We start from the raw sequence: 27352 nt of genomic DNA on the forward strand, positions 1-27352 counted from the left end.
GACAAGACAGAGAAGAGAAGAAAGCTGACAGCACCGTCTGATTTGTTGCCACAAGGCCGCCTGACGTGATATCAGTCTTTTTGGAGAATTCCATTATGTGATAGCAGCAGCACACTACAGGCGGGATGTTTTCAGGTATATAAGTCATAATGTGACAGAACTCCGCTCGTTGAAAACAGATGGCTAGGCATTGTCTTGGCTTTTTCTGTCTGTTTGCATTTACTATGTAAAGCTTCCTATTCTGCGAGAGTTCTTGCAAGAAAGGCATCTCTTGAGCAAGTAATATGGTACATACCACACCAGGAAGGAGAATGCAATAACGAAGAGTATTAAGATGAATCCGACGGTAGTCACAGCGTAAACCCACAGCTTTACTCTTCCATCTGTGCAATGAAAGTCTATCGTTAGATGTATTTATGTTCATCTTTCATGAGGAAATATTCAAACGTTTCTTCTCAAAATAAAGAATCGGGTTCAGCCTTCGTCAAAGGGACTGTCTGCAATGGGTTCCCCGGCGCATTGGTTATGTTTGCTGTCAGATAATGATAGACGTTTGGCAAAGTTTTGCCAGCTGTCACTGAATGTATGGCCTATGACAACAACAACAGGAATGGAAATTGGGACAAACTGAACAAACGGTGTAATAGCCGGACTACATGATTTTTTTATTTTTTTTTTGGAAAGTGATGAAAGTGTCCTGTTTTTGACAGGTATTCTTGCCAAAAAGACCCAAAATATATGTTATGTTTTTGAAATAACTTCAAAAGTTCTGAATGGATTTGGTTTTTCAGTTTTTTCAGTTTCTTTTCAGGAATTGTCAGATATGGAAGAAGTGATTTTTTTTCGGGGGGGGGGGGGGGGGGGGGGGGGGTGATCCGGATCACCGTCTGGATCCAGGAAAATGTTTAAAGGAAAATTAGATTGAGGAAAACGATATTACATTGTAATGTTAACGTTAATAATATGAAACATATTGTGGCCATAATGAAGCCTTAATTATGAGAAGATAATTGACATAATTGAAAAGATAATTGACATGCAAAATTGAAATGAAAGCTAAAGTTTTTACAAAAATAAGGTCTAAAGAATAAACAAAAAGTTGCATTCTAATAAAAAAAATAAAGCTGTCATTTTTGAAAAATTTGGTTATAACATAGTGGTAACAGTAGTTGTAATATTATGGGAATAGAGTCAAAATAGTCAAGAACATAACAAATTCATAACATTCTGATAAGAAGATTCTCTAACATTGTGGGATATGACCATTTTCTGCATTTTTGCATATATATAGCCACAAAAAACAGGTTCTACAAAATATCAAAGACTGATCCAATGAGTCAACTTTGAGTATCATTTGAGTGCAGTAATCCCTCGCTCCTTCAAATTCCATGTTTTTTTTTTCAGAATTTTTTCAGAATTTTTCAGAATTTATACATTTTGTAGTTGAATTTTGTAGTCGAACATTTAGGCAAATTTATTATATTATTTTTACCGAAATCAAGAATTTTCCAGAATATCAATGGCTAAATTATCAGTACTCATTTGGAGGCGTTTGTGACAGAGACGATACAGACTGTATGACACACTTCTACTTCTTCTACGTGCTGGCCACAACCTACAAATTTCCCCCAAATTGCAGAGCCGGTGCGTAATACGTACATTGGTATGTATATTATGCCTTATTTATTGTCTTATAATATGTCTTAGAATGTGTACTGTATTGGGTAACAAGTGTAAATGTGACTCTAGTGGTTTAAATTCCATATATGCACTGTATGTTTATACTGTGATTGGCTGGCCACCAGTCCAGGGTGAAGACAGCTGGGATAGGCTCCAGCATTTCCTGTGACCCTAGTGAGGATAAGCGGTATAGAAAATGGATGGATGGATGTATCTTTATATTTCTGTTATTTTTTTGGGTTAAAAAATGTAATCTTGAGTTGCATACAGTCCCTTGGAGGAATACTATTCCATCCCCCCACCCCCAGCCAAGTGATTCAAGCTCTATAAAGCCAGTATTGAAAAGTAATGATGTCAGGGACACGGGTCAAGCAGTACACATCATTTCCATATCAGTACCTGGGCCAACAGGTCGTAAGGTCCACTCTGTGTGCCGGTCCCGGGCTCGGGATGGTTTTGATCTTCCAGAGTTGGTTTTCACATCAGCTTTCTTGTTGGTGTCAACTCCTGGAGTTCGAGTGCAGTAGTCCAAGAAGCCGTGTGTGGTCATTACTTCAGTGTAACCCTTCTCACACCCACACACTCCACTCTGCACGGGGAGGGGAGGACATGATTTACATTGCTTATTTAGTCGACACAAGAGTTTGTTATCTATCTGGACTTTCGTATTTTTAATAACAATACAGATAATAAGGGTCTGTTCACATGTAAAAACTAACACGTCACAATATTATGAGGAAAAATACCATAATTTATTATCATAGTAGAATAAAGTTAAAATATAAAAGAAAACCGATGCTATTTTTTGCAATTTAATTAAAGTTGCAATTTGGGGGAAAAAAATAGGTTGGGGAAAAGTTATAATGTTACAAAGATACATTCAAATACTACAGGAACAAAGTAATAATTGCAAGAAGAATGTTGAAATGAAAATGGAAGAAAAACCCAGCAGAAATTGATAAAAATGGCTGTAATTTCACAAGAAGGAAGTCATAATGTTATGCAAAGAAAGTAAAATCGTTTTTAGCGGCATAGATTTCAAATATTCAAGAAAAAAGATTTTTTTTTTTACTTTACATAACATTACCAGAAATAAAAAAAAAAAAAAAAACAAAGTTATACCATAGTTTCTGGCCTATAAGTCGCTCCGGTGTATAAGTTGCACAAGGCCAAAAATGCATAATTAGGTAGAAAAAAACATACATAAGTCGCACTGGAGTATAAGTCGCATTTTTTGCGGGTACTTTATTTTCCAAACTACTTGACCAAAACAGACATTATGTCCTCTTGGAAGGCAAGTTCTAACAATAAAAGAATAGAGAACAGGCTGAATAGGTGTAAGATATGCTAACACAATGGTTATTCAGCTACACAAAAAATAAACATGAACAGAAAAGGTGTCCAGTGTTTATGTAGCATAAACAGTTTTTTCATTTATAAGTCGCTCTGGAGTATAAGTCACAGGAACAGCCGACCTATAAAAAAAAATGCGACTTATAGTCCAGAAAATACGGTAATTTCGGAAAATTAGATAAAACATAACATTGTTATGTTAACATTAATAATATGAAAAATATTGTGGCCATAATGAAGTCTTAATTATGAGAAGATAATTGACATAATTGAAAAAATAATTGACATGCAAAATTGAAATGAAAGCTAAATTTTTTTTTTTTTTACAAAAATAAGGTCTAAAGACTAAACAAAAAGTTGCATTCTAATAAAAAAAATAAAGCTGTAATTTTTGGAAAATGAGGTTGAGGAAAAAGTTATAACATGGTGGTAACGGTAGTTGTAATATTATGGGAATAAAGTCAAAATAGTCAACAACATAACAAATTCATAACATTCTGAAAAGAAGATTTACAAAGATGAAGAAGAAAGTTTGGAAAATTGGAACATTTTTAAATGGGGAAAAATAAGAGTCAAGTTCATGGTAATAATACATGTTTCCATTTACAGTATATCACAAAGCTCACATGCAGCTTTTTCATGAAATATATCTACAGTATATATAACTTCTTAGCATATGCAGCGTGTGTCGCTTTACCAAACATTAAAGTGGCCTTTGCATCCTTTCATTTGTAGCCATGTGGCCCTTGGTGGAACATGTTTGGACACCCTTGCACTAAACAAACAAAACAAACAATGTATAATGTATAATATTTATAATAATTCATAATATTTTATAATACAATATAATAATATAATAATTTATAATATCATTATGATAATGCTAAATCATTTTAAATCATAATGTGATCATTTTCTGGCTGTCGAGAGAAATCATGTCCCTTGGACAAATAGAACTGAGGGCCCTGCTAAATATCATCCATTGTGATTTTGTTGTAGTTGCATGAAGTCTCCTTTGAGGGGCGGTATAACTACAAACTTGTCTGTATGTTTCCTATGACCGCTCCTTGATTGCTGTTCAATTTGAATGCAATTCCTAACCCTCTCAAATATGATTATACTTTATTGCGTATTCATACAAATTCAAGATGTCAGTGATGTCAGTGACTACAGTAGCTATCATATCGTATGACGCTGGTCGTGCCAACTTACCGACGTGCAGTGTGAGAAGGGTTTGGTGCACCGTGGATGGCAGTGGCGGATCATGCTCGGTCTTTTCTGCGGGAAACACCCCCCTGCAAGGGGGGAAAAAGAAAATATTTTTCACTTGAGTGCCTTGAGTCATCGATCACTAAATGAATGTAGTGTCACCACTGATTAATGGGCTTCGCTGCCTATCAAGGTCCATGATCAATCTGTGAACATTTTAATTCCAACATGGAAAATTGCATGTCAAAATATCAAAGGGTGTTGGGCTTCATCTGGAAAAGGGAGGTTATTCCTTGTGGGCTCATATTTGCCAGAAACACTTCCTCTTAAGCGATAGGATCACATTCAGCTTCTATTTACAGCACACGGAGCTCACCCTCAGCTTTCATTCCCACAGCACGGTTACCTTTGTTCCATGTCTCCATGCCTGCTTTTCTTCCCACACATACAAACGCATGATTATATTTATATGGATTGAAAGTCTCCCAGCTCAGCCTCTGGCTTATTGATTACTTATGCTAAGAGGGAGAGGAGGAATCAATGAAGGCCGCACTGAGAATAGGCGAATCAGATAAGGTGGTAAATTCCACTACAGCGCTGTGCTAAAATTCACATGTGAAATGCGGAAGGCGTGTCACAAGCAATTTTGAAAAGGATGTATGGGATTTTGTTGGAGAAGATTAAATATCGCGTCGTGGGGTGAGGCGACCGTATCCGTCGGAACACAGTGCATCTGTTCCAGTAACCCCCCCACCCTCACAAAAGCTGGATTATACTTATTGATGCACTTGTAGTTTAGTGCACAACGCACTAAGCTTGCACTTGGATGTGTTTTGTATTAAGACTAGGGATGTTTGAAATGGCAGGAAAATGACATAAGTATCACTTTTATGCCGTTGCTAGCTAAGTATGTCCGCAATCTGGAGTTATTTCCAAGTTGTGGCTTTGGGCTTTGTGCACAACGACGAGTTCACATCAGATGTGTAATGTTGCATGGGAGTAGTGCGTCATACGCTTTCAAATCACGTTTCAATTCACACCATGTGCGTGTGAATTGAAACGCATGTTGCATTTTTACACGACGCCAAAGTCTATTTTTGATGTGTTTTTAGCATCAAAGACGATGGATGACGAACGTTTACAAGGACAACATAAGAAAAGAAAAGTCATGTCACTCCATATCAACAAGTTTAGATAGCTAGGAGACCCGAGTTCAATCCCACCCTCGGCTATCTCTGAGTTTGCATGTTCTCCGTTTGCATGTGTACGTTGCCCACACCAGTCATCCTTCGCCACATCACGTTTAATAAATCAGACTGTTTTGTGGTTGAAATACGGCCTATTATTGATTTAAAAAATCTACACATTTAAGCTAATTTTACATGTTTTTGACCTAAATTTAGCATTCTCAATCATAAAATTAATATATTTAGTAAAATATATATACTATATAGGGCGGCACGGTGGTCGAGTGGTTAGCACGCAGACCTCACAGCTAGGAGACAAGGGTTCAATTCCACCCTCGGCCATCTCTCTGTGTGGAGTTTGCATGTTCTCCCCGTGCATACGTGGGTTTTCTCCAGGTACTCCTCCCACATTCCAAAAAAACATGCTAGGTTAATTGGCCACTCCAAATTGTCCATAGGTATGAATGTGAGTGTGAATGGTTGTTTGTCTATATGTGCCCTGTGATTGGCTGGCAACCAGTCCTGGGTGTACCCCGCCTCTCGCCCAAAGACAGCTGGGATAGGCTCCAGCACCCCCCGCGACTCTCGTGAGGAAACGCAGTAGAAAATGAATGAATGAATGAATTAATATATACTATATAGGCCGTTCAAGAGAGATTTAGTAGTCACACATTCAAAGACGTACACTAGGGTAAACAAGTAAATGATGTGTGGTATCATATATACAAATATGTATATATATCATCCCGTTCTGTAATGTATTTTTCTGTTCATTAAATACAGTAAAAATGATCAGATTTCAGACATAGTTGCTAATGGTGATTAATCATGATTAATTAAAAAACATGATTAATCTGATTACATTTTGTAATCATTTGACAGCCCTGATTATTATGATAGAAATGTGTAGAAAGCATAACAAATGAAACAAACCGTAGCACCGTAGTACAGAGTTGAATAATAGTTTAAGTTTAAAGGGAAACAATCCTCATGTGAAACGTGAAAACAAGTCATTATCTTTTCTGTGTGAGAGAGAGAGAGACAAAAACAGCTAGCACGAGGCAGCAAACGTAATGCACGTAATGGGACACAGCTATAAAGCCCTTGATAAAAACCTCCAAAAAAACAACAACGTTTCATTGACCTAGCGTGACCTGCATATTAACTAAAGTACAGCGACATTGTTATTGCAGAACCTACAATAGTTTGTACTTTTCTACTGTAGTAAATGCTTGGTTATAATCATGCCTCGCACGTGTATTGTACAACATTTTCCCAATAAGCTGAAATGTTGGTCATCAAATGGATACTTGCTCTCAACATCGCTTGGTAGACTCAGCTGGATGCTCGTTTGCACTTCATTATTTCTTACCTGAGGACTATGTTGAAATTTACCAGCTCAATAAGGGTGCACAACTAGCTTGTGCTGGAAGATACAGCCATCCCATCAGTCGCCACCCAACATTGTATGTTTTTATTAAGCTCTTATTTAGTCCATGAAACATTTAGTACTAGTACTACATGCTAACGCTATGAGAATGGCTTAGTCTTTCACGATAGCTGGACCTGCTGAGCACCCAGTAATGTTATTCTGCCTGGGGCCGTGGTTCGCAGTTATTATTCTGTCATACCCCTCCGTCACTGGAGTACAGAGGGGTTTTTGTGCCCCTGACCAGATTTGAAATACTATTGAGAAATTGGTATCTGTACTTACAGACTGAACTCCAAACTGAAACCAGTCAAATTCCACAAAATGGAGAGCAGTGAAGCATACGAGCGTATTCAATAGTCAAACATATGAGTACGACAAATTTATACTGCACTCATTTTGAAAGTCCTCCTTGCCTCTCACGCCCCCCCCCCCCAACAAAGTTCGTAGGACCGCCCCATTGGCCTGCAGCTCTCATGAAGTCTTCCATGATTAGTGATTGAAAAATGTCGATGTTGTTGACGAAGGAAGTAAGTTCCAGTAATGCTTAAAATGACCAATACACGGCAAAATACTGAAAGTATTACATGTTACCATGAATGTACCCATTACTACATGTATATGAAATAATAAAATGTTTTTGGAGGTGCTTTAATTTTGGACCCAAATCTGGGTTTTTCTGAAGGAAATGCCGATTAGCCGCACCACACTACGTGACCAAATGACGTCACAAAAAACTATCGCGGGATTGAACTGACAGCAACAAATGGGGAGACATACACAGTTTTTAAACAGAATCTTTTACCTGGTTACCTGGGTTCTGTATGTGTACTAGGTGAATCCCATTACCCAAATTGTTAGCCTGCCTATGGGTTTTCCCATTATTTGTTAGCATCATGTTAGCTGCAAAATCGCTAACTTTCGTCAAAGTTGCACTGCTTTTTTGCTTTTTTATACCATGCTATACTGTATTAAACCATACTATACACTTCATGTGTACCTAAATGTTCTTTTTACGCTGCATGCTTCACTTTTACAGTGATTTCATTTGGGCAAATAATAAACTAGCTCAACTGGCAAAGATTGTCTCTACAGTGATAACGTATCAACATTCATGGAGGGTAAAATATTATGTCCTATTTATGTCTTAATCTCTCAAACTATATCTAGTTTTTTCATGAAATAGGAGTGTACGGGTGAGTAAAGGGATGTTGTTGTCTCCTGCCTTGTTCTCCTGGTCTGCACACCAGTTCCCCATCAGCTATTAGGCCTTCATATCCCCCTCCACTTCCATTGTTCACCTGTCAGATCGTTTACCGCAGGTGTCTCAAACTCGCGGCCCGCGGGCCAAATGCAGCCCGCGAGACGCTAGTTTGAGGCCCCCACCTTGATATCAAAGTTTAATGTTGAAATGGCACACCGGACACAATTAACATGATTTTGTCCCGCCCATACTGTTACCCTGTTACCCCGCCCTGTATTGCTTTGGATTAGCAATGAAGCTAAAGGCTTATGATGCTGGGTACAAATAAATGCAGGAAATGATTAGGAATAAAATGGAAAATACACGTCAAGATAAAGCATCTCATCAAACATGTTAAAGTTACGACGCTGCTCCCAGATGGAACTGAGTACGATGCTAACTTGCTAATTGGGTCAAATTAGTTTCATTAATGTTCATGTTAAAGGTTAAATAACTGTTAATACTGTACATTTGAATCTGAAAAAAATAATTTCTCTACCAACTGTATGTGGTTTCTTAAGTTTTTCTTATTTGCTGTTTTATTATTATTTTACTTATTTATGACTGATTGATTGATTTATTGTCTTTATTCTTAGTTTGTTTATTTTTTTTTTAATCTTATTTTGTGTACAGAAAAATAAAAATTAAGATATTTGAGAACAGTGGAATGTTTTATCAGATATTTTGGTGTGGAAAACCGGAACCAAAGTACTGAAAAAGTGTAGGGTATAGCAGAAGCAAAAGCATTGAAGATAGTTTTTTAATTGATTTTTTTCCAATTTTTAATAAATGCGTTTTGGTTTTTTTTGGAAAACCTGATGCGGTCCAGCTTCACCCAGAACGTAGCTCCGGTGGCCCCCAGGTAAATTGAGTTTGAGACCCCTGGTTTACCGTGTCATGACTCGTCCTGACTGCACAGTGCACGCTTCATTTTTGCTCCTGACCTTTTGTCTCTCTACCCTGTAACTCGTATTTTTGTAAGCAGATGAGCCACTTTGTAAATCCTTATTTGCTACTTTGTACTCTTTTATTTGTACTTTTAGTTTCCCAGTGACCTTCTGTCAATGGCGTCTTTCGTTGTACTTTGTTTTTTATTAAATACTTTTTTTCTACATTTGCCTTGGTCTCTGGCGACACGGCGGTCTAGTGGTTAGCGCGCAGACCTCACAGCTAGGAGACCGGGGTTCAATTCCACCCTCGGCCATCTCTGTGTGGAGTTTTCTCCGGGTACTCCGGTTTCCTCCCACATTCCAAAAACATGCTAGGTTAATTGGAGACTCCAAATTGTCCATAGGTATGAATGTGAGTGTGAATGGTTGTTTGTCTATATGTGCCCTGTGATTGGCTGGTGACCAGTCCAGGGATAGGCTCCAGCACCCCCCGCAACCTTTGTGAGGAAAAAGCGGCAAAAAATGAATGAATGAATGAATGAATGAATGCCTTGGTCTCTGCTCTGGGGTCCTCAACACCTGGCACAAGTGCCACCCACCGTAACAGTTATATCATGTTAGAGAGCACTAATAATGTTAAAACATATTTAGAAGGTCATAAGAAGGTTATCTATGCTCTAACTATGAAAATATTTCATGAATAACTAAAAAAATCTAATTTTGAGAGTTGATCTGATTAACCGCGATAAACAAGGGAATTTATGGATATTCACATTTACACGCACATCTGCATATTTCTAGGACAACACGAGTCAGCTGACATGTTCACCTGTGACGATGACGCCATCTGAGCGCTGACACCACACCGCTCTCTCATTATTGCTCCATCCTCCTGTTCTCCACTGGTAACTGTGGCATTGGCCTCCTGCAGCACAAGCAGAGAGGCAGATGATGCTCATTAGCAGCTCGTATCGACCATACAACTTGATTGTTGGGCTCCAAAGGATATTTACCAGCCCTGTACTACACATTATAGAGTAAGACATCATGTGGTTGTAGGAAAAGGGGTACAAGGGTTACCACTCCATGCGGATTACAGGAAATTGGATAGCTGGAATTGTTTGGAACTCTATTAGTGACTTACTTTTGGAGGACATTCATGCTGTGGCTGGGGGTGTTTGCAGTACAAGACTTGGGAACACTGAAATACTGTGATAACTAGCATCATCAATTGGAAAAAAAAGAAAAAAAGATCACATTAAAATGCCAAATACTGCAAGACTAGAGTGTAGCATTAAATTAAATGCCAAGTACTTGACAAATGGCATTTTGCATACACGTTTTAAGAGCGGCTAATTAATGAGGAAATAAGAAGCCTGTGGTTTATTATTCAGAGTATCAAGGTGTGACAAGAGGAAAAGGGCAAGATTATTTGATGAAACAAAAAAACACAAGACTTAGAACGACATAACTAAAATAAAAAAAAAAACCTACAATATGTAAAGCCTGGTGAATCAATGGTCCTCAATGTTCAATTGACATGTGATTAAACGGTCACAACCTTTCCACAATTAGAATCGTGAACTTTTAATAATAGCCTGTGACACTGCTTCAATTTGAAATTAATATAGCACAATCATTATTAAAGAGATGAACAGCTTTGTATATCAGTATTTAACCTTTAGCCTGGGTTTATTGAAACCCACATTCGTCACGTGACTCTGAATTGTGGCGTCATCGAATGTTCAGATGCTCAGTCAGAAACACTCAGATATACGCAGTTGGCTTGAAAGCCTCATCAGCACACTGTTCACAAAGTGTAAAGAAGGTGAGAAACACAATGGAATTAAAGAAAGAGGCAGGCAGCATCTGATACAAAAAGATTGTCATGTTAACGTAGGTTGCAGGAGGGACGGTTTAGGGGAGACGCAACTTCCGCAACTAAAATCCCATCGTAAAGTTCAATGCTGCCAAGAATGGTTCACTTACAGATCCGTGGTAATCAGTGGTTTTATGCAAAAAGGTGGTTGGTCAAATATAATTTACTCCTGATAGGAAATGCTTTCAGTTGCATTGCTCAACTCAGTCATAGAACATAACATTCTTACGATTTTGTTACCTCAACACAACCTCCTCTAAGGGCGTGGTTCTCATACACTAATTCGGTTCTTTTGCTTATCCGAGGTCGGGTCAGCAGCCTAAACCAGAATAGTAGTGATGTTACAAGCGTGTGTCGAGTAATCGAGTGGGCACTTCCGCGAAGGGGGAGGGGCCGGAATTGATGACATCCAAAGCCTCGCTGCCCGGCTGTACCACGTGACGGCTTCGGGAAAAGGTTCAGAATTAGTCGTGATGTTTGCCTGTCACTCAGCGATATAAACCCCTCAGGCTTAAACATTAAAATGTAGGGTTTTGTGGTAAGAGTCAGTCAGCTGAGCGTGTGGATAGTGTTTGTCGATGGTTTGGTTACTATACGGTTACGTTAGTTTGGACTTCAGAGAGACAAGATATGGAGCCAGCTAGAAAGACAAAATTGTGGGGAAACATTTTGACTTAATCAGGAAGCCAAATCAACACTATTAATAGATGGTATGTTTGCATTTCAGAACCTGTATTTTCAATGTTTGTCATTGTTATTGAGAGGTGAAGTGTTTATTGTGTTTCAAGGAGTTGGGGTACAATAATAACACCTCATCCATGTTCAGGCATTAACGTGCCTTTCACGAACATAAACATGAAACTGGACCTTCACCCGTCCATGGTAAGGTTAATAGTACTACATTATAATATTAATATATTACAGTATTACCAACACAACCATTATGAAGCTATACATATCACATGATACATGGCCTTTATGGAAAGAAAACATGGAAGAAAACATTCAGTATTTTATATATACTGTATATTTTATCTTACACTTTGTAGATTAATCATTTGGTTATACAATTTTTTGTAGTACATAATCATTTCCAAGGGCAAAAACAGATCAGCGTTGAATGCATCACACATAAAGATAAATTCGCCTGTAATTGTATCCAAGGCCAGCAGGTGGTTTTGTGTGCACATGAAGCTTCAAGAAATGAATCCAATGGTTCAAAGCCTCATGGGGCTTCATCTCGCCATCACTACAGAATACGCCCACAGATACTTCATCCGGGTCCTCCCAGGGAATCCTGAGGCCCCAGGTCAGATGAGAGACATAGTCTCTCCAATGTCTCTCAGGTCTTCCCTGAGGCCTCCTACCTGGCCGGATGAAAGCCTTGAACACCCCCCAGGGGGGCATATGGACCAAATACCCGAGCCACCTCATCTGGCCTCTCTCAGTGCCAGAAGAGCAGCGGTTCTACTCTGAGCTTCTCCGAGTTCCTTATCTCTAAGGGAGAGCCCAGCCACCCTACAAAGGAAACTGAATTCATCCGCCTGTACCTGGGATCTTGTCCTTTTGGTCAGGGGTCCCCAACCGCCGGGCCATGGTGCATTTGCTACCGAGCCGCACAGAAATAATACATAATTTATTAACGACTCACTGTCTCCCATCACACCTAGATGACACCATCTCGTCTCAACGAAACAAGCTCAGGCCTCCCACTGATTCAGCGGGTGAGTTATATTTCCCCTGCACTTAACATTTGCTGTATTTTTCTGCCACACATTGCCTGTGCGTGAAAAAAAAGACCCAAATCACACCGGTCCGTGGTGCAAAAAAGGTTGGGACCCCTGCTTTTGGTCACCACCCAAAGCTTATGACCATCGGTGAGAGGGGAGGAATGTATAGACTGGTAAATTGAGCGCTTTGCTTTTTGGCTCAGCTCAGTTTCACCACTTGAGTTCCATCCTCCCTTCACGCGTGCACAATACCCCAAGGTACTTAAACGCCTCCACCTGGGGCAGGATCTCATCCCCAATCCAATGATGACACTCCACCGATTTACATGATATAATATGGGAAATTGCAGTAATTGCGGTCATGGTGCAATGTAGAAGTAATTGTGGATATACATAGTCAGTGTGAGCCCAGGCCAGGCATGTTACAAACCAATAGTCGAATATAATATGTAAAGGTCTTAAGTCTAGATCAGTGTTTTTCAACCTTTTTTGAGCCACGGCACGTTTTTTACATTGGAAAAATCTTGTGGCATACCACAGACCAAAAATCTTTGTTTTGAAATTTTTGAATCAAAAACAAACTTTGCTTAGTCCAGTGCCGATTGCCGGCCTCCTTTTTTAAAACTGAAGAACGTCTGGATCTGCGTGTTACGTCATATCTGAGCATGCGCTGAAAGAACGCACCCGGGATAAATTTAAACAGGAAAAGATCAAATTCAATCTTGCTAATATTTTATAATTAAACTCAGGACATGTTTCATACAGATATATATTTTCTTTTTTAATAAAACTGCACTTGTGAATAATGTATAGAAGTGTTTAGATTCCGGGGCGGCACGGCGGTCTAGTGGTTAGCGCACAGAACTCACAGCTAGGAGACCAGGGTTCAATTCCACCCTCGGCCATCTCTGTGTGGAGTTTGCATGTTCTCCCCATGTTTCTCCCCCGGGTTTTCTGCGGGTAATCCGGTTTCCTCCCCCATTCCAAAAACATGCTAGGTTAATTGGCGACTCCAAATTGTCCGTAAGTATGAATGTGAGTGTGAATGTGCCCTGTGATTGGCTGGCAACCAGTCCAGGGTGTACCCCGCCTCACTCCCGAAGACAGCTGGGATAGGCTCCAGCACCCCCGCGACCCTTGTGAGGAAAAGCGGTAGAAAATGAATGAATGAATGAATGTTTAGATTCTGTTTCACAGATGGCGCTAATGCACATGAAAGCTGCTTGCCAACCGCCAATAAACAACAGAAGAAGAAAAACACCACGAAGAAGAATGCACCCTGACAACTTTCCGTTTGAGCGGGTACAAGATACCTCAATCGGATTGGTTAAAAGAATATTCCATCCCTGTTCAATTCTTTCCGTTTGAACAAAAAAACCAAATGCAATTGGAATATTTGGGTCCATGTATACTATTGACATAATATTTGCAAATGATGATTAATAAATGTTAATTATAAACAGTGATATTGGATAATTCCTCACGGCACACCTGACGCATAGGAGGTGTATGAATACAAATGAAAAAAAGTTTGACTATATTGGTTTCTGAAAGCCTAACCCCGATCGTGACGTAGTGAGCTTAAACACCTCATCATATGAGCATTGCCATGCATTATATGATCAGTTTGTATATAATCATTCTTAAACAACTAAAACAGCATTTTCAAAGCCGTACTTTTACAAGGTTGCGTTTCAAAGACTTGTCGTGGGCAGGTGTCCTGGTTCTCCATGACTTGAACTATCACAGCTCTGGATCGGGATTGACGTCCTGTGGTTTCAAAGCTCCGGCCCTCCACACAGGTCAATTGACATGAACTCCAAGATGACCACTCAGTCAAATGGCAGTCTCCTGAAGGCAAAAAGACACAGAAACGACATTATTGGAAAAGCCCGCTTTAGTCAATATCAGTATCAGATCATTTTCTCAACATACACACACAGCAACTGGCTCAGGGAACATTTTATTGGCCTTTCTCTGACAGCTCCTGATACATTTAATAGAGAAAACTACTTCAGTATCCATCTGCGGCTGATACCAAAAGCACAAATTACTCACCGCCCAGTGGGTATTCAAAGCTAACAGACAAACCGCAGTTAAATATTACATTAACTTATAACTCGATAGCCAGGACTGGTATGTGTCTCACAAGGGAGCGCCAAATTAATTTGATTTGGGAAACGGTTTTAGTGCAGAAAGCTGGCTGATACATTTTGTCATGCTACAAAATATAACACACAAGCACTTTGCTTCCTGAAGGTCGAGCAAGAAAAAACCTTGTAATACTTGATGTGGTCATTATGCTGTTAAAAAAAAAACATACACAAAGACAAAGCTCCTGGCGAGCACGACCTTCTGATTCTCCGCTCAGCGACTGTCTAGGGTTTTGATTGATGTGGGGGTTCATATTTAGGCTCAAATGGATGGATGGATATTCCATTAATTGTTTTTATTTATTTGTAAATATCCTTTGATTTCAGCCTCTTAAATGTAAATATTTTATAATTTCTTGAGTCACCCATGAAAGCAGACCTATTATGTTTGTGTTGTTGACATTTGCACAGTGATTGACATTTTGGCCTATCTTCTGATTTGTTGGAGACTAAACAACAAGGGCAGTGGTGTCTAAAGTTTTTTTTTTAAATTGACTCATAGCACATTCTAAAAATCTAATTTTACCAGACAAATAAAAAAGAAAACAACCAAAATAGGAAAATCAGCATTAATTTTCCATCCATGCATCTATTTTCTATACTGCTTATCCTCAGTGTTAATCTAAAAAAAATACAAGAAAAAAGTTGTATTCTAACAAGGAAAAAGTCAAAATTTTTTGAGAATAATGTTGTAACATTATGAAGAAAAATAACGTCATTTTAGTCGCAGAAAGTTGAAATCTTAAAGAATGATGTTGGCAAAATATAATGGCAAAAAAAGTTCTAATTTCCATAATTACCAGAAGACAATTTATAAAATCAAAGTTGGAATATTTGGAAAGAAAAAACTGCAGCGCAAAGCCACAAAGTCACAATTTTATGATAATAAATTCGTAATATTACGACAAAAATAACGTCCTTTTAGTGGCATAGAGTTGAAATATTAAAGTATAATAATATAATATAATAAAAAATAATCATAATACTATGAAAAACAAAAAAAGGGAAAGGTTATAATATTATGGGAATCAATTCAACATATTATGGGTATAAATTCATAATATTACAAAAAGAAATTTTTTGAAGATTATTAAAAAAAAAGTAGAAATATTTGGTAAAAAACAAGTAGAAATAGGAAAACAAGCAAAGATGAAGATAACACTAATAATACACTTTTTCACATACGGTATATCACAAAGCTGAGATGCATATATATAATATATACAATATTACAAAGTGGTCCTTGCATCCTTTCATTTTTCACTATTTGGCCCTGGGTGGAAAATAATCGTGAGTTGCAGCCCTAAATGAAGGTCTGCATTTTTGCGGCGTAAATATACATGCTGGAGCCTATCCCAGCTGAGCTTTTTTAAACTTGACTCTGAATCAATGTTGTGGTAAAGTTTAAAAGGTCAGGTTACTTTTAATTATTTTCCCACACAGTTGGGCATCGACTATGTAAATTATTTATTTTGGCATCACCGACTTAGTCTCTTTTGAGTCAGTGACCAAACTTAAACGTATGTGTCACTTGTGGAGGAGTGATTGTATTTCAGAGACGTGTTTCAAGACAATTGTTGAGCCACTGCCCTACACGACAAAAAGAATGTGGAGCCTATGAGTGAAAAACCCAAGGCTGGATTCCATAGATCAGCTTGGGGATATGAATGAGCAGACTGAGTAAACAGCATCGGCTTTCATCTTATTTATAGGATACAGTACATACACCCTGCATGAGGAGTTTCCTCATACTGATTTGGTGTAAGAATGTGCCGTGGGAATATCTACAGCGTGCAGCGGTGACACACTTGCAGCACATACATTTTAACCGCCTTTTCCTCTTGGCTGCGGCAATTCAAACCAACTAACAAACACTAGCACATCAAACGCTCCCCATCCTGATCTGAAGCTGGCGGCACCAGTGTGCTGAGTGAGGAATTAAGGCAAACATCAGAGGATTGCTGCAAGATGGTGTGACTTCATAGCAAACAAGAGGCTGTGGCTAAGCAGCCATCAGTCACAACATCACCTCAGGATGTTTGTCGATGGCAAGGAGTGCATAGTGCAGTAGATCCCAGCTATGGTGAAAAATTGAGACCCATAATGTGCCAATAAAACTACGCCCCTCTCTCACTTAGGGTGCAACCAAACACAAGACAAGCGTCGTAACTGCACCATGCTGAATATAGGATAATAAGGGTGTACACTAATACACATGCAAAACAATGCTATTTACACAGTATTAACCCACAAGGTATGCAGGTGAGTAATGACATCCCTCTTTACTTGCTAAGGACTATCTTGATATATTCATTCATTCATTCATTTTCTACCGCTTTTCCTCACAAGGGTTGCTGGGGGTGCTGGAGCCTATCCCAGCTGTCTTCAGGCGAGAGGCGGGGTACACCCTGGACTGGTCGCCAGCCAATCAGGGCACATATAGACAAACAACCATTCACACTCACATTCATACCTATGGACAATTTGGAGTGGCTAATTAACCTAGCATGTTTTTGGAATGTGGGAAGAAACCGGAGTACTCGGAGAAAACCCACGCATGCACAGGGAGAACATGCAAACTCTACACAGAGATGACCGAGTGTGGAGTCGAACCCTGGTCCTCCTAGCTGTGAGGTCTATGTTGATATATTTAAAGAGCAATACCGATATATTCTCAAAGAAAGAGCTTCACCTTGACAAGGAACAAAGCAGGGCTGCTCCGTCTCCTGCTGGATCTCCTTCCTTAGTTTGTCGCCACAAAATTCCTCTGCCACCAGCACAGGAGGGGAATCGATGCGGTCACCCTTGTGAGTGACACACGATAGGTTTCTTCTCCGAACGCCCTCGCCACACTCTGCATCCTGCAGAAGCATACAGAAAAAAAAGAAATGCAATAGTTAAACATCAGGGTTAATATTTTATAATTGAGACTGGGTAAAATTGCCTCAAAAGTCACACAAAAAGTATGGTAGTCCTAATAATGCGTTTCAGTTTATCTGGTGAGAATTAAATTTATCCACAAGTAATAAAACCCAACACAGATGATAGAAAAGAGACGTAGATATATTTGTTGCAACAATGAAAGTGGTACACAAGTCTGTCCTGGCGACTCGACAGGCTATTGTTAGTATAAGAACAAAGAAGAAATGTGCACAGCAGAACTGAAAAAAAACATCTGCATGTTCACCACCACATCATCACATTCATGGGTGTATATCCATTTCATAGTTTTATCAAAAAATTATTAATTTACACAGGTTCAATTATTCAATTAAAATGTCATGTATAACTGCCCCTCCTTGCACACAGAACATGCGCTGTGTATAAAGGGTGCATTCACTGCAAATGAGCAAAGAATGAAAGAATGACTGCCAGCACAAAGCAGAATCAGATAATAAAATAATTAAATAATAAGTTCACCAACTCACCTGTCAGTTTCTGGTGGTGTAATGGTACAGCTGCTACCTTTTAAAGGGCTCATGACACCAAAACAATATTGTCACTTCTTCCAGGTCTGGAGGCGGAGGATCAAGTGATGTCTGATCCGGAGAGTCCCATCCATTTCTGCTTTACTACAATGGATACTCCATTATGCTCCACTTCTCTGTGAATTGCTCTTGTTATGTATATATTTTTATATATTTATTTATTGTTGTGTTGAGGGTTTTTGCTGGAACACTCCATGATATGGAGTAAGATATGGAAAGATGGAAAGAAAAAGTCTAAAACCCACAAAACGGTCGACCATGGAAAAGTGTGCCAAGGTAAGACAATCTATACTCAACAAAAATATAAACACAACACTTTTGTTTTAGCTCCCTTTTTTCATGATATGGACTCAAAGATCTAAAATTAATTCCATTTCTCTCAAACGTTGTTCACAAATCTGTCTAAGTGTTTGATAGTGAGCACTTCTGCTTTACTGAGATAATCCATCCCACCTCACTGGTGTGCCACATCAGGATGCTGATCTGACATCATGGTAATTGCACAGGTGTGCCTTAGACTGTCTACAATAAAAGGCCACTCTGAAATGTGCAGTTTTGTCTCACAGCAAAATGCCACAGATGATGCAAGCGTGCAATTGGCATGCTGAAAGCAGGAATGTAAACCACATCTGGTGCTTGTGCATTGAATGTTTATTTCTCCACCATAAGCCGATGGACGAAGAACACAGGTGCATCTTATTGATGGCATTTTGAATACACAGAGATACCGTGGTGAGATCCTGAGCCCCATTGTTGTGCCATACATCCATGAATATCACCTCATGTTTCAGCAAGATAATGCACGGCCCCATGTTGCAAGGATCTGTACACAATTCCTGGAAGCTGAGAATGTCCCAGTTCTTGCATGGTCAGCATACTCACTGGACATGTCACCCATTGAGCATGTTTGGGATGTGCTTGACTGATGTGTACCAGTTATCACTGATATCCAGCAACTTTGCACAGCCATTGAACAGTGGACCAGTGGACCAACATTCCATAGGCCATAATTGACAATCTGATCAACTCTAATCATGACGTCTGATGAGCATCTATCTCAGTAAAACAGAAATGCTCACGATCAAACATTTAGACAACATTTGAAAGAAATGTTAATATTGTTTATCTGGAATGAATTTTAGAACTTTAAGTCCATCTCATGAAAAACAGGAGCAAAAACAAAAGTGCTGTGTTTATATTTTTGTTGAGTACCGTATTTTCTGGACTTTAAGTCGCGCCGGAGTATAAGTCGCACAAGGCCAAAAATGCATAATTAGGTAGAAAAAAACCCATACATTATTATTTTAGAAACTACTTGACCAAAACAGACACTACGTTCTCTTGGAAGGCAAGTTCTAATAATAAAAGAATAGAGAACATGCTGAATAGGTGTAAGATATGCTAACACAATGGTTATTCAGCTACACAAAAAATAAACATGAACAGAAAAGGTGTCCTTTTTTCATTTATAATTCGCTCTGGAGTATAAGTCGCAGGAACAGCCAACCTATGGAAAAAAAGTGCGACTCATATTCTGGAAAATATGGTAATATGCGCCACAATAGGCAGCCCTGTGCTCATAGGGGCTACTACAGTGTTCATCCCTATCTGGGTGGCTTATGTGTAATCTGTGCAAAAACTAATCCAAAGGGTCGTCTTTGATTGCAGTGTCACTTTGAATCTTAGAAGAATGATTTTCAGGTTTTCATGCTAAATTGCTTGCTGAATGACAGTCATTGTGTCTCGTCTTCAGCTCTGTGCAGATAGCTGTCAGTTACTATCACTTCTGGTAAAGCATATCCTATTTTTCACAGCACAATATTACTTTATTCACGTGCAATCCTGGCTGTGCATGTTTGTACCCGGTTGCCAGTGTCACCCAAACATGTTGTCGATGTGAAATGTCAGCAAAACATGAATTGCTGTCACTCGTCTGTCAAGCCTACCTTGCAGTCGACCTGTCAGTTTCAGTAAGTAAATGCATCCTATTCTAGGAATCTTAAATGAATATTATGAGGGCTCATTCCACGGCTACATAAGCAGCCATCAATGCTCGATGGTCTTAATACTTTACTTTACTCTACTTATCACAACTCAATATCAGTGAAAGTTATTACTGTGTTATATGTTACTATGGTGTTATTGTTGTCAGGTTCCAGTCGTATAATCATAGCTTTAATGGTTCAGTTAGATCCCAGAGCTTCCCAGGACTTTGACAGCAATGCAAAACATCATAGTCATACCTCGATGATGCAAGGGGACCATTCGCTGAGCAGCCACATGTAGCAAGGCCTGATGGGACACGATTTTGTCTGGATGAGCTGGTTGGGACAAGGCCGTCCTTCCTCGTGTGCCTCCTGCAAGATTCTCCGACTACGTACAGACTGCCCTGCAGAACGCACACATAACAAGTAACATATAAAAAATACTAGTTAATAAAGTCATAAGAAATCCATCAATTTTTTACTGCTTATCTTCACGAGGGTCGCGGGGGGGCTGGAGCCTATCCAAGCCATCCGGATGCTTACTAGTGGAGATTCAAACCCGAGGTGTCTGCTCTAAAGTCCAGAATACTAACCACTACACCACGGTAGGCTCATAAAGGTAATAATAATATTTGTATAAATAATACAAATATAAATGGAGGGCGGCACGGCGGTCGAGTGGTTAGCACGCAGAACTCACAGCTAGGAGACCAGGGTTTAATTCCACCCTCGGCCATCTCTGTGTGGAGTTTGCATGTTCTCCCCGTGCATGCGTGGGTTTTCTCCGGGTACTCCGGTTTCCTCCCACATTCCAAAAAAAAACATGCTAGGTTAATTGGCGACTCCAAATTATCCATAGGTATGAATGTGAGTGTGAATGGTTGTTTGTCTATATGTGCCCTGTGATTGGCTGGCGACCAGTCCAGGGTGTACCCCGCCTCTCGCCCAAAGACAGCTGGGATAGGCTCCAGCACCCCCGCGACCCTCTTGAGGAAAAAGCGGTAGAAAATGAATGAATGAATATAAATGCTGCTTATCCTCAAGAGTGTCACAAACATGATGGAGCCTATCCCAGCTGTCTTCGGGCAAGAGGCGGGGTACACCCTGGACTGGTGGCCAGCCAATCACAGGGCACATATAGACAAACAACCATTCACACTCACATTCATACCTATGGACAATTTGGAGTGGCCAATTAACCTAGCATGTTTTTGGAATGTAGGAGAAAACCGGAGTACTCCGAAAAAACTCCACATAGAGATAGCCGAGGGTGGGATTGAACTCAGGTCTCCTAGCTGTGAGGTCCGCATGCTAACCACTCGACCACCTTGCAGCCTTGAAAATGAATTCTTAATAAATACCTATTATTTGTCTGGGTCTCTAAACTGGACAAGATGCTAATGAATGAAATATTCGGATGTTAGTTACATGTTCAGAATAAAGAAAGCAGCTGCGCTTTTACGCTATTCCCCGCATGAGATGTTTTGCTGGAGACAAAGAGGAATTAGTACAAGAGCACTTTTCATCTGTTTCATCATTCATGCTCATGTCTAACACAAGTGCCTTGCGCAAGTGACTCATGAATAATTTGGATGTGCAAAAGTTTGCTTGAAACAAGCCAAGTAGCCACTGTGAGGTTTTTGCTCATTAGAGATGAGGTCGGTATTTGGGCATGGCCTTCATCAGTGGCCCCGCATAGAAATAGGCTAGAAATATTTGCGTTTGTTAACACTTTTCCAAAACAAAAGTAAGACAAACTCTCCCTATGGTAGCATGTGAAAAAAAGCGAAAAGAAGATTTTGGCATTGTTTGAAACACGACACAAATCCCTCATCAGAGACGGGCGTGTTCTGCGCAGCTGTGATGGTGTCCCGGCAACAGCGACAGAGGAGTGGGAGTGAGTTTACAACCTCTCCTTAATGGCAAGAGAGGCAGCCAATGTCAAATTAAAATTAATGAACTTAGGAAGATACTAGTGAGTATTTTCAATTAAAAGAATGACAAGCTCTCTCCTGCAGATTGGCTTTAGAAGGCCCTGGCAAATGAGGCATGCATCCAGCTTCAAATCATTACCTTTTGTATAATGCATGAGGTGATAACACATCTTTTTCAAAACAAGCCACAGGTAGGGGATCACTAATTGCATTTTAAACCCCCTGCATGCATGGGATTATTTTTATTTAATCAGTTCAATTAGTTAGGTTGTTCAGAAAGGTGAGCTGTCTAAAATGACTACATTTGGTGTGACTTATGTTATATATACAGTAAACCTCGGATACGTATATCGGATTCAATTGTTCCCACTGGTTTTGTCCGATATAAGCGAAATCCGTTATATGCGTATACCGGAAAATGTCCGTTTTACGCATATATCGGATTTATATCCGGTATATGCGTAAATCGGATTTTATCCGTTATAAAAAGGCACTACCTTGACTATGTTTCCAATGTACCTGGACGCGCAGGCAACGCTGCAAACGCTGCAAATGACGTCGTATAGCGGCCTGTCACGATTCGGCGAATCGGAGCGCCACGATGCGGCCATCCGATATATGCGAGGGAAATTTAATGGAAATGCATTGGAACGGGACTGGAGATTTTGTCCGAAATAGGCGAAATCCGTTATAAAAAATCCGATATATGCAATGAATTTTTATTGGAAATACATTACAGAAAAAATGGTTCTTTTTTATCTGTCCGTTGCGAGCGAATTTCCGATATATCCGAGTCCGATATATCCGAGGTTTACTGTATATGTAACATAAACCGCATAATGAAGCCTTGCAAATACATCAGGTTTCTATTCCTATTTGGCTTTTGTTTATGTTTACCTTGGTTCCCGCAGGTGTGCGAGCACTGTCCCCATGGCGACCAATCAGAGAGCACACAGCTGACCGGACAATCCATCACGCAGCTCTCCACCAACTTCCACGCTTTCTGCACGCCAAACTGAACAAAAGAAGAGCAGAGCGTCCATAAGTATAAGAGCATGGCTCTTATTTCACCACCAATTAAACATTTAACCACACTGTAATATTTTATAGTGAAATATTACAGTTACAGTATTTAACAAAAATGACCCCCAGCACCGTGACAGTCTACAATCTGTTGCTCGATGTATGCAACATGAACGGCACATTTGGGAGCAGGAATCTTCTACAAGTTGATTTTAAACGCACCACTGAGAAAAAGCTTTGGCTGCTGTAGCTAATTAGCTTGAAAGCAATATACACTGCAATTTATATGTGTTAATGAAAGCCCAGATGCCCTGTTTGTTGGAGACAAAAGGGGACGGAGGTACGACTTTTAGTATGTACCAATGTGGAACACATTTATCTTTGCTCACATTAAAGCAGTGCATTATCGAATGCTGGGGCGGGACCCCCTATGGGCTTCTGGGGACTATTGGGATGGGGGGCTTTCATTTAATAATGCAGACTCCCGTCCCCCTCCCCAACATTTACAAATTTACAGTCATTAGCATGCAATTCGACTCTTGACAACGCTTGTATGCTCTCCATTTTGTTGCTGTTCCTGTACAGTACAGATGAATGAATAAATATTATCAGTTTCTGGAGTATTTCTGAAAACTTGTATAGGTTTTTAAATACGTTTTTTAACATTATTAGAGCCATCGAGACATCACATACCCAATATGATAAAAATATTAAGAGAGAACAAGACACAAATAAGACATAATTTAGACTTTTATGTATGTTCTAGACCAGGGGTCTCAAAGACACGGCCCGTGGGCCAAATGTGGCCCGCAGGACACTAGTTTGAGGCCCCCGCCTTGATATGAAAGTTTAATGCTAGTGCGGCCCGCGCAAGTTTGATATGGATGCTGTATGGTATCATGTACCCAGAAAAAATTATTACGTTTGATTAATGTTCATGTTAAAGGTTAAATAACTGTTAATAGTTATCCTCCCTATCCGTGTGGAAGTGGTAAGTTTTTGGCTATTTAAGTTTAAAGGAAATAACTTGGAGGCTACCGTTTAGGTCGCTAGCTCTCTAGTTTGCGAATTAGCATGTGTCTCAAGACCCTGCAGTTGCGCAATATGTTGTAAATAAAAAGAGTATAAATGTGACTATAGTCGTGTTTTGTCATGTCTACAGCGCTCTAATAATGCTTTGTTAATTTTAATCTGAAAAAAATAATTTGTCTACCCACCAACTATATGTGGTTTCTTAATTTTTAATTATTTGCCGTTTCATTATTATTATATTTATTTATTATTGATTGATTGATTGTCCCTCAACATAGCAACATAAAGTCATCCCTCTCAGCTTTTGAATTTTGAATTTTGCAGCTTTACTCGATCACCGTTTTTTTAAAATATATTTTTTAATAAGTCGGGGTTGAATATGGCTTATGTTGGTAAATAATATGCATATGTAAGCACAATGTATGTATTTTATTCCCTAATTTAAGCATTTTCAAGATCAAAAGTAGTAGTAGTAGTAGTAAAATATAAGGCATTCAGAAGAAGACGCTGTGAATGATTGGTCACATAGGTGTCAGTAATGTTACTCTAATGTTGGGTGAGACACACAAGCACCAGATTTGATCACTGGAAGAACAGGTTTTTATTGTAGATTTTAATAATCTCACAACAGACACAATAATCCCTAATAAAAACATGTTGCACTGTAGCGGCCGTAACCCTAAACTAAACTCTGACCTCATTTAAGGGTATTACTTATGTCTTAAATGGCTTATTTTTTCTTATGTATCCAAGCTTGGGTAATACAAGTGTAAATGTGATGATAGGGGTGTTATTTCAAGTCAAGAGGGACCTATATTTTAAAGGTCGTAAAAAGGTTTTCTATGCTTTAACTACAAAAGTATTCTGAAAATTGACTTATTGTGGTCTGGAACCAATCAACCAAAATACAAGGCATTCTTCCAGTAACAATTCACTGAATTCTAATAATATGTTATACCTGCTCACACATTTGCAACGGCACAACCTTGCCATCACTGCGGACACAGTCAAGAAGTCGTTGCCTGGAACCCTGACCGCAAATGGCATTTTCACTCAGCCGACATGTACTCCAGTCTGCAATAGAAACATATACACACTTGCAGCAAAAAACATGCATACTCCATTAGTGCAGTAATCAACCTCACTTGTGTAGCCTAACAATGTATGCTGGCTTGAAAAATTAGCTTTTTTTCTGGGCAAAGGGCAAACCCTTCTTACCTGAGACTTTGTACTGGTAAGTGAAGCAGGTGCTGTTAAGGATGCAGCTTTCTATCTGGACCGTTTCCGGACAGGTTATGCTTTCCACAGCAGGGAGGCGAAGTATATGTCTGCTCCGGTTTCTCTCCGAGCCTCGGTCGCATTGCTGGTGGCGCACAGATAAGACACACATGGGCAAAAAAAAAAAAAAAAACATGACATTGCTAACACACTTGCCACAATTTTCGTGCTCTTCAACGTCTCTGATGGAAAAGTTTTTGTTTTTTAAAGAAAATTATTTGTACCATTATTATATCAATTTGTATAAAATGTGCCCTTAATAATGCATTAAATAATAATAATGATAAAATAATATTACATTTTATTTGTATGGCGCTTTTCAGAATACTCAAACGCTTTACATTGAAGAAAAATAGAGTTGAGTAAAAAAACAGAGTACAGCACACATTAAATTAATTCAAAGCTAAAAACAAGGCCAAAAGTGGTGCAAATATGGTACATTGTAAATAATATTAAAAAGTGAAATAAAATACAGTAATAAATAACTCATAAAAGTCAGCTTGAACATACACCATCTTTCATGAACACAGGCTGCACAGTGTACGACTGGTTAGCATGTAGGATACATAGTTAGGAGATCGGGAAGGTTTTCTCCGGGTACTCCGGTTTCCTCCCACATTCCAAAAACATGCCAGGTTAATTAGCGACTCCAAATTGTCCATAGGTATGAATGTGAGTGTGAATGGTTGTTTGTTTATATGTGCCCTGTGATTGGCTGGCCACCAGTCCAGGGTGTACCCTGCCTCTCGCCCAAAGACAGCCGGGATAGGCTCAAGCATGCGTGCGACCCTCGGATAAACGGTACAGAAAATGGATGGATGGATGGATGGACATCAAAACAAACAAACAGCCTATTTCTCTCCAATACTGTTCACATTTGTGTCTAAATCTGTTAGGGGGGGGGGGTTAGTAAGCACAGCAAATCAAGATGCTGATGAGACAGCATGATTAGTGCACAGTGGTACCATAAGCTGGCTACAATAAAAGGCCACTTCAAAATGTGCAGTTTAATCACACAGCCTGATGCCAGTGTTAAATTTATATTTCTGTTGAGTCTTTAACCCTCCTCTTGTGTTAGGGTCGGCACCAACCCGTTTTACATTTTAATGCATAAAAAGAATCACATAACATTTGTTTATTGCATCAAGGCTTTTTGACTTTGTCAGGAAACTCTATTTCAACAAAATAAAACAAAAAAAAAATATTTACTACATTTTAAAATGGTCTGGTTTAAATTATGACCACTATATTTTTAGGGTCGGTTTTGACACGGTTATAATAATATGACTATAAAGCAATATTTTGAGCCACAACTGAGATCATAAGTGTACAATTAGCCAACACAATGACAACCAGCTCCTCTTCTCATCATTTAAGCTTCAAAGGATTCTGATTTTGACCGGTTTTCCAGTATACCAGCAGAAAAACAATGTCCAGACATGTGAGGTGAATTCACTCATTTGATTGGCTGATTTCACATTTACAATTTGGATCATGGAAAGAATGGCAAGAAGTACAGTGAACCAAGATCTGAACCTGTTCTGCTTTTTGATTTCATTCATTCATTCATTCATTTTCTACCGCTTTTCCTCACGAGGGTCGCGGGGAGCTTATCCCAGCTGTCTTCAGGCGTGAGGCAGGGTCGCCAGCCAACCACAGGGCACATATAGACAAACAACCATTCACACTCACATTCATACCTATGGACAATTTGGAGTGGCCAATTAACCTAGCATGTTTTTGGAATGTGGGAGGAAACCGGAGTACCCGGAGAAAACCCACACATGCACGGGGAGAACATGCAAACTCCACACAGAGATGCCCAAGGATGGAATTGAACCCTGGTATCCTAGCTGTGA

The 27352-nt window shown here is 39.4% G+C and overlaps 1 protein-coding gene across 2 annotated transcripts in view; it reads right to left on the reverse strand.

Annotated features, from left to right (window-relative positions):
* thsd7ba (thrombospondin, type I, domain containing 7Ba) overlaps positions 1-27352 on the reverse strand; it is a 234907-nt gene that overhangs the window by 4022 nt on the left and 203533 nt on the right. For both annotated transcript variants that reach the window (XM_058081143.1, XM_058081144.1), the window contains 10 exons: positions 25434-25578; positions 25174-25289; positions 23058-23175; positions 20485-20630; positions 17446-17614; positions 14278-14451; positions 9821-9916; positions 4246-4328; positions 2080-2269; positions 296-383 (listed from right to left, as the gene is read on the reverse strand). In XM_058081143.1, the coding sequence (XP_057937126.1) occupies positions 296-383; positions 2080-2269; positions 4246-4328; positions 9821-9916; positions 14278-14451; positions 17446-17614; positions 20485-20630; positions 23058-23175; positions 25174-25289; positions 25434-25578 (1325 nt within the window). The remainder of the gene's footprint in view (positions 1-295; positions 384-2079; positions 2270-4245; positions 4329-9820; positions 9917-14277; positions 14452-17445; positions 17615-20484; positions 20631-23057; positions 23176-25173; positions 25290-25433; positions 25579-27352) is intronic.

This window comes from Doryrhamphus excisus, chromosome 9 (genome assembly GCF_030265055.1).
Source record: "Doryrhamphus excisus isolate RoL2022-K1 chromosome 9, RoL_Dexc_1.0, whole genome shotgun sequence".
Lineage (NCBI taxonomy): Eukaryota > Metazoa > Chordata > Actinopteri > Syngnathiformes > Syngnathidae > Doryrhamphus > Doryrhamphus excisus.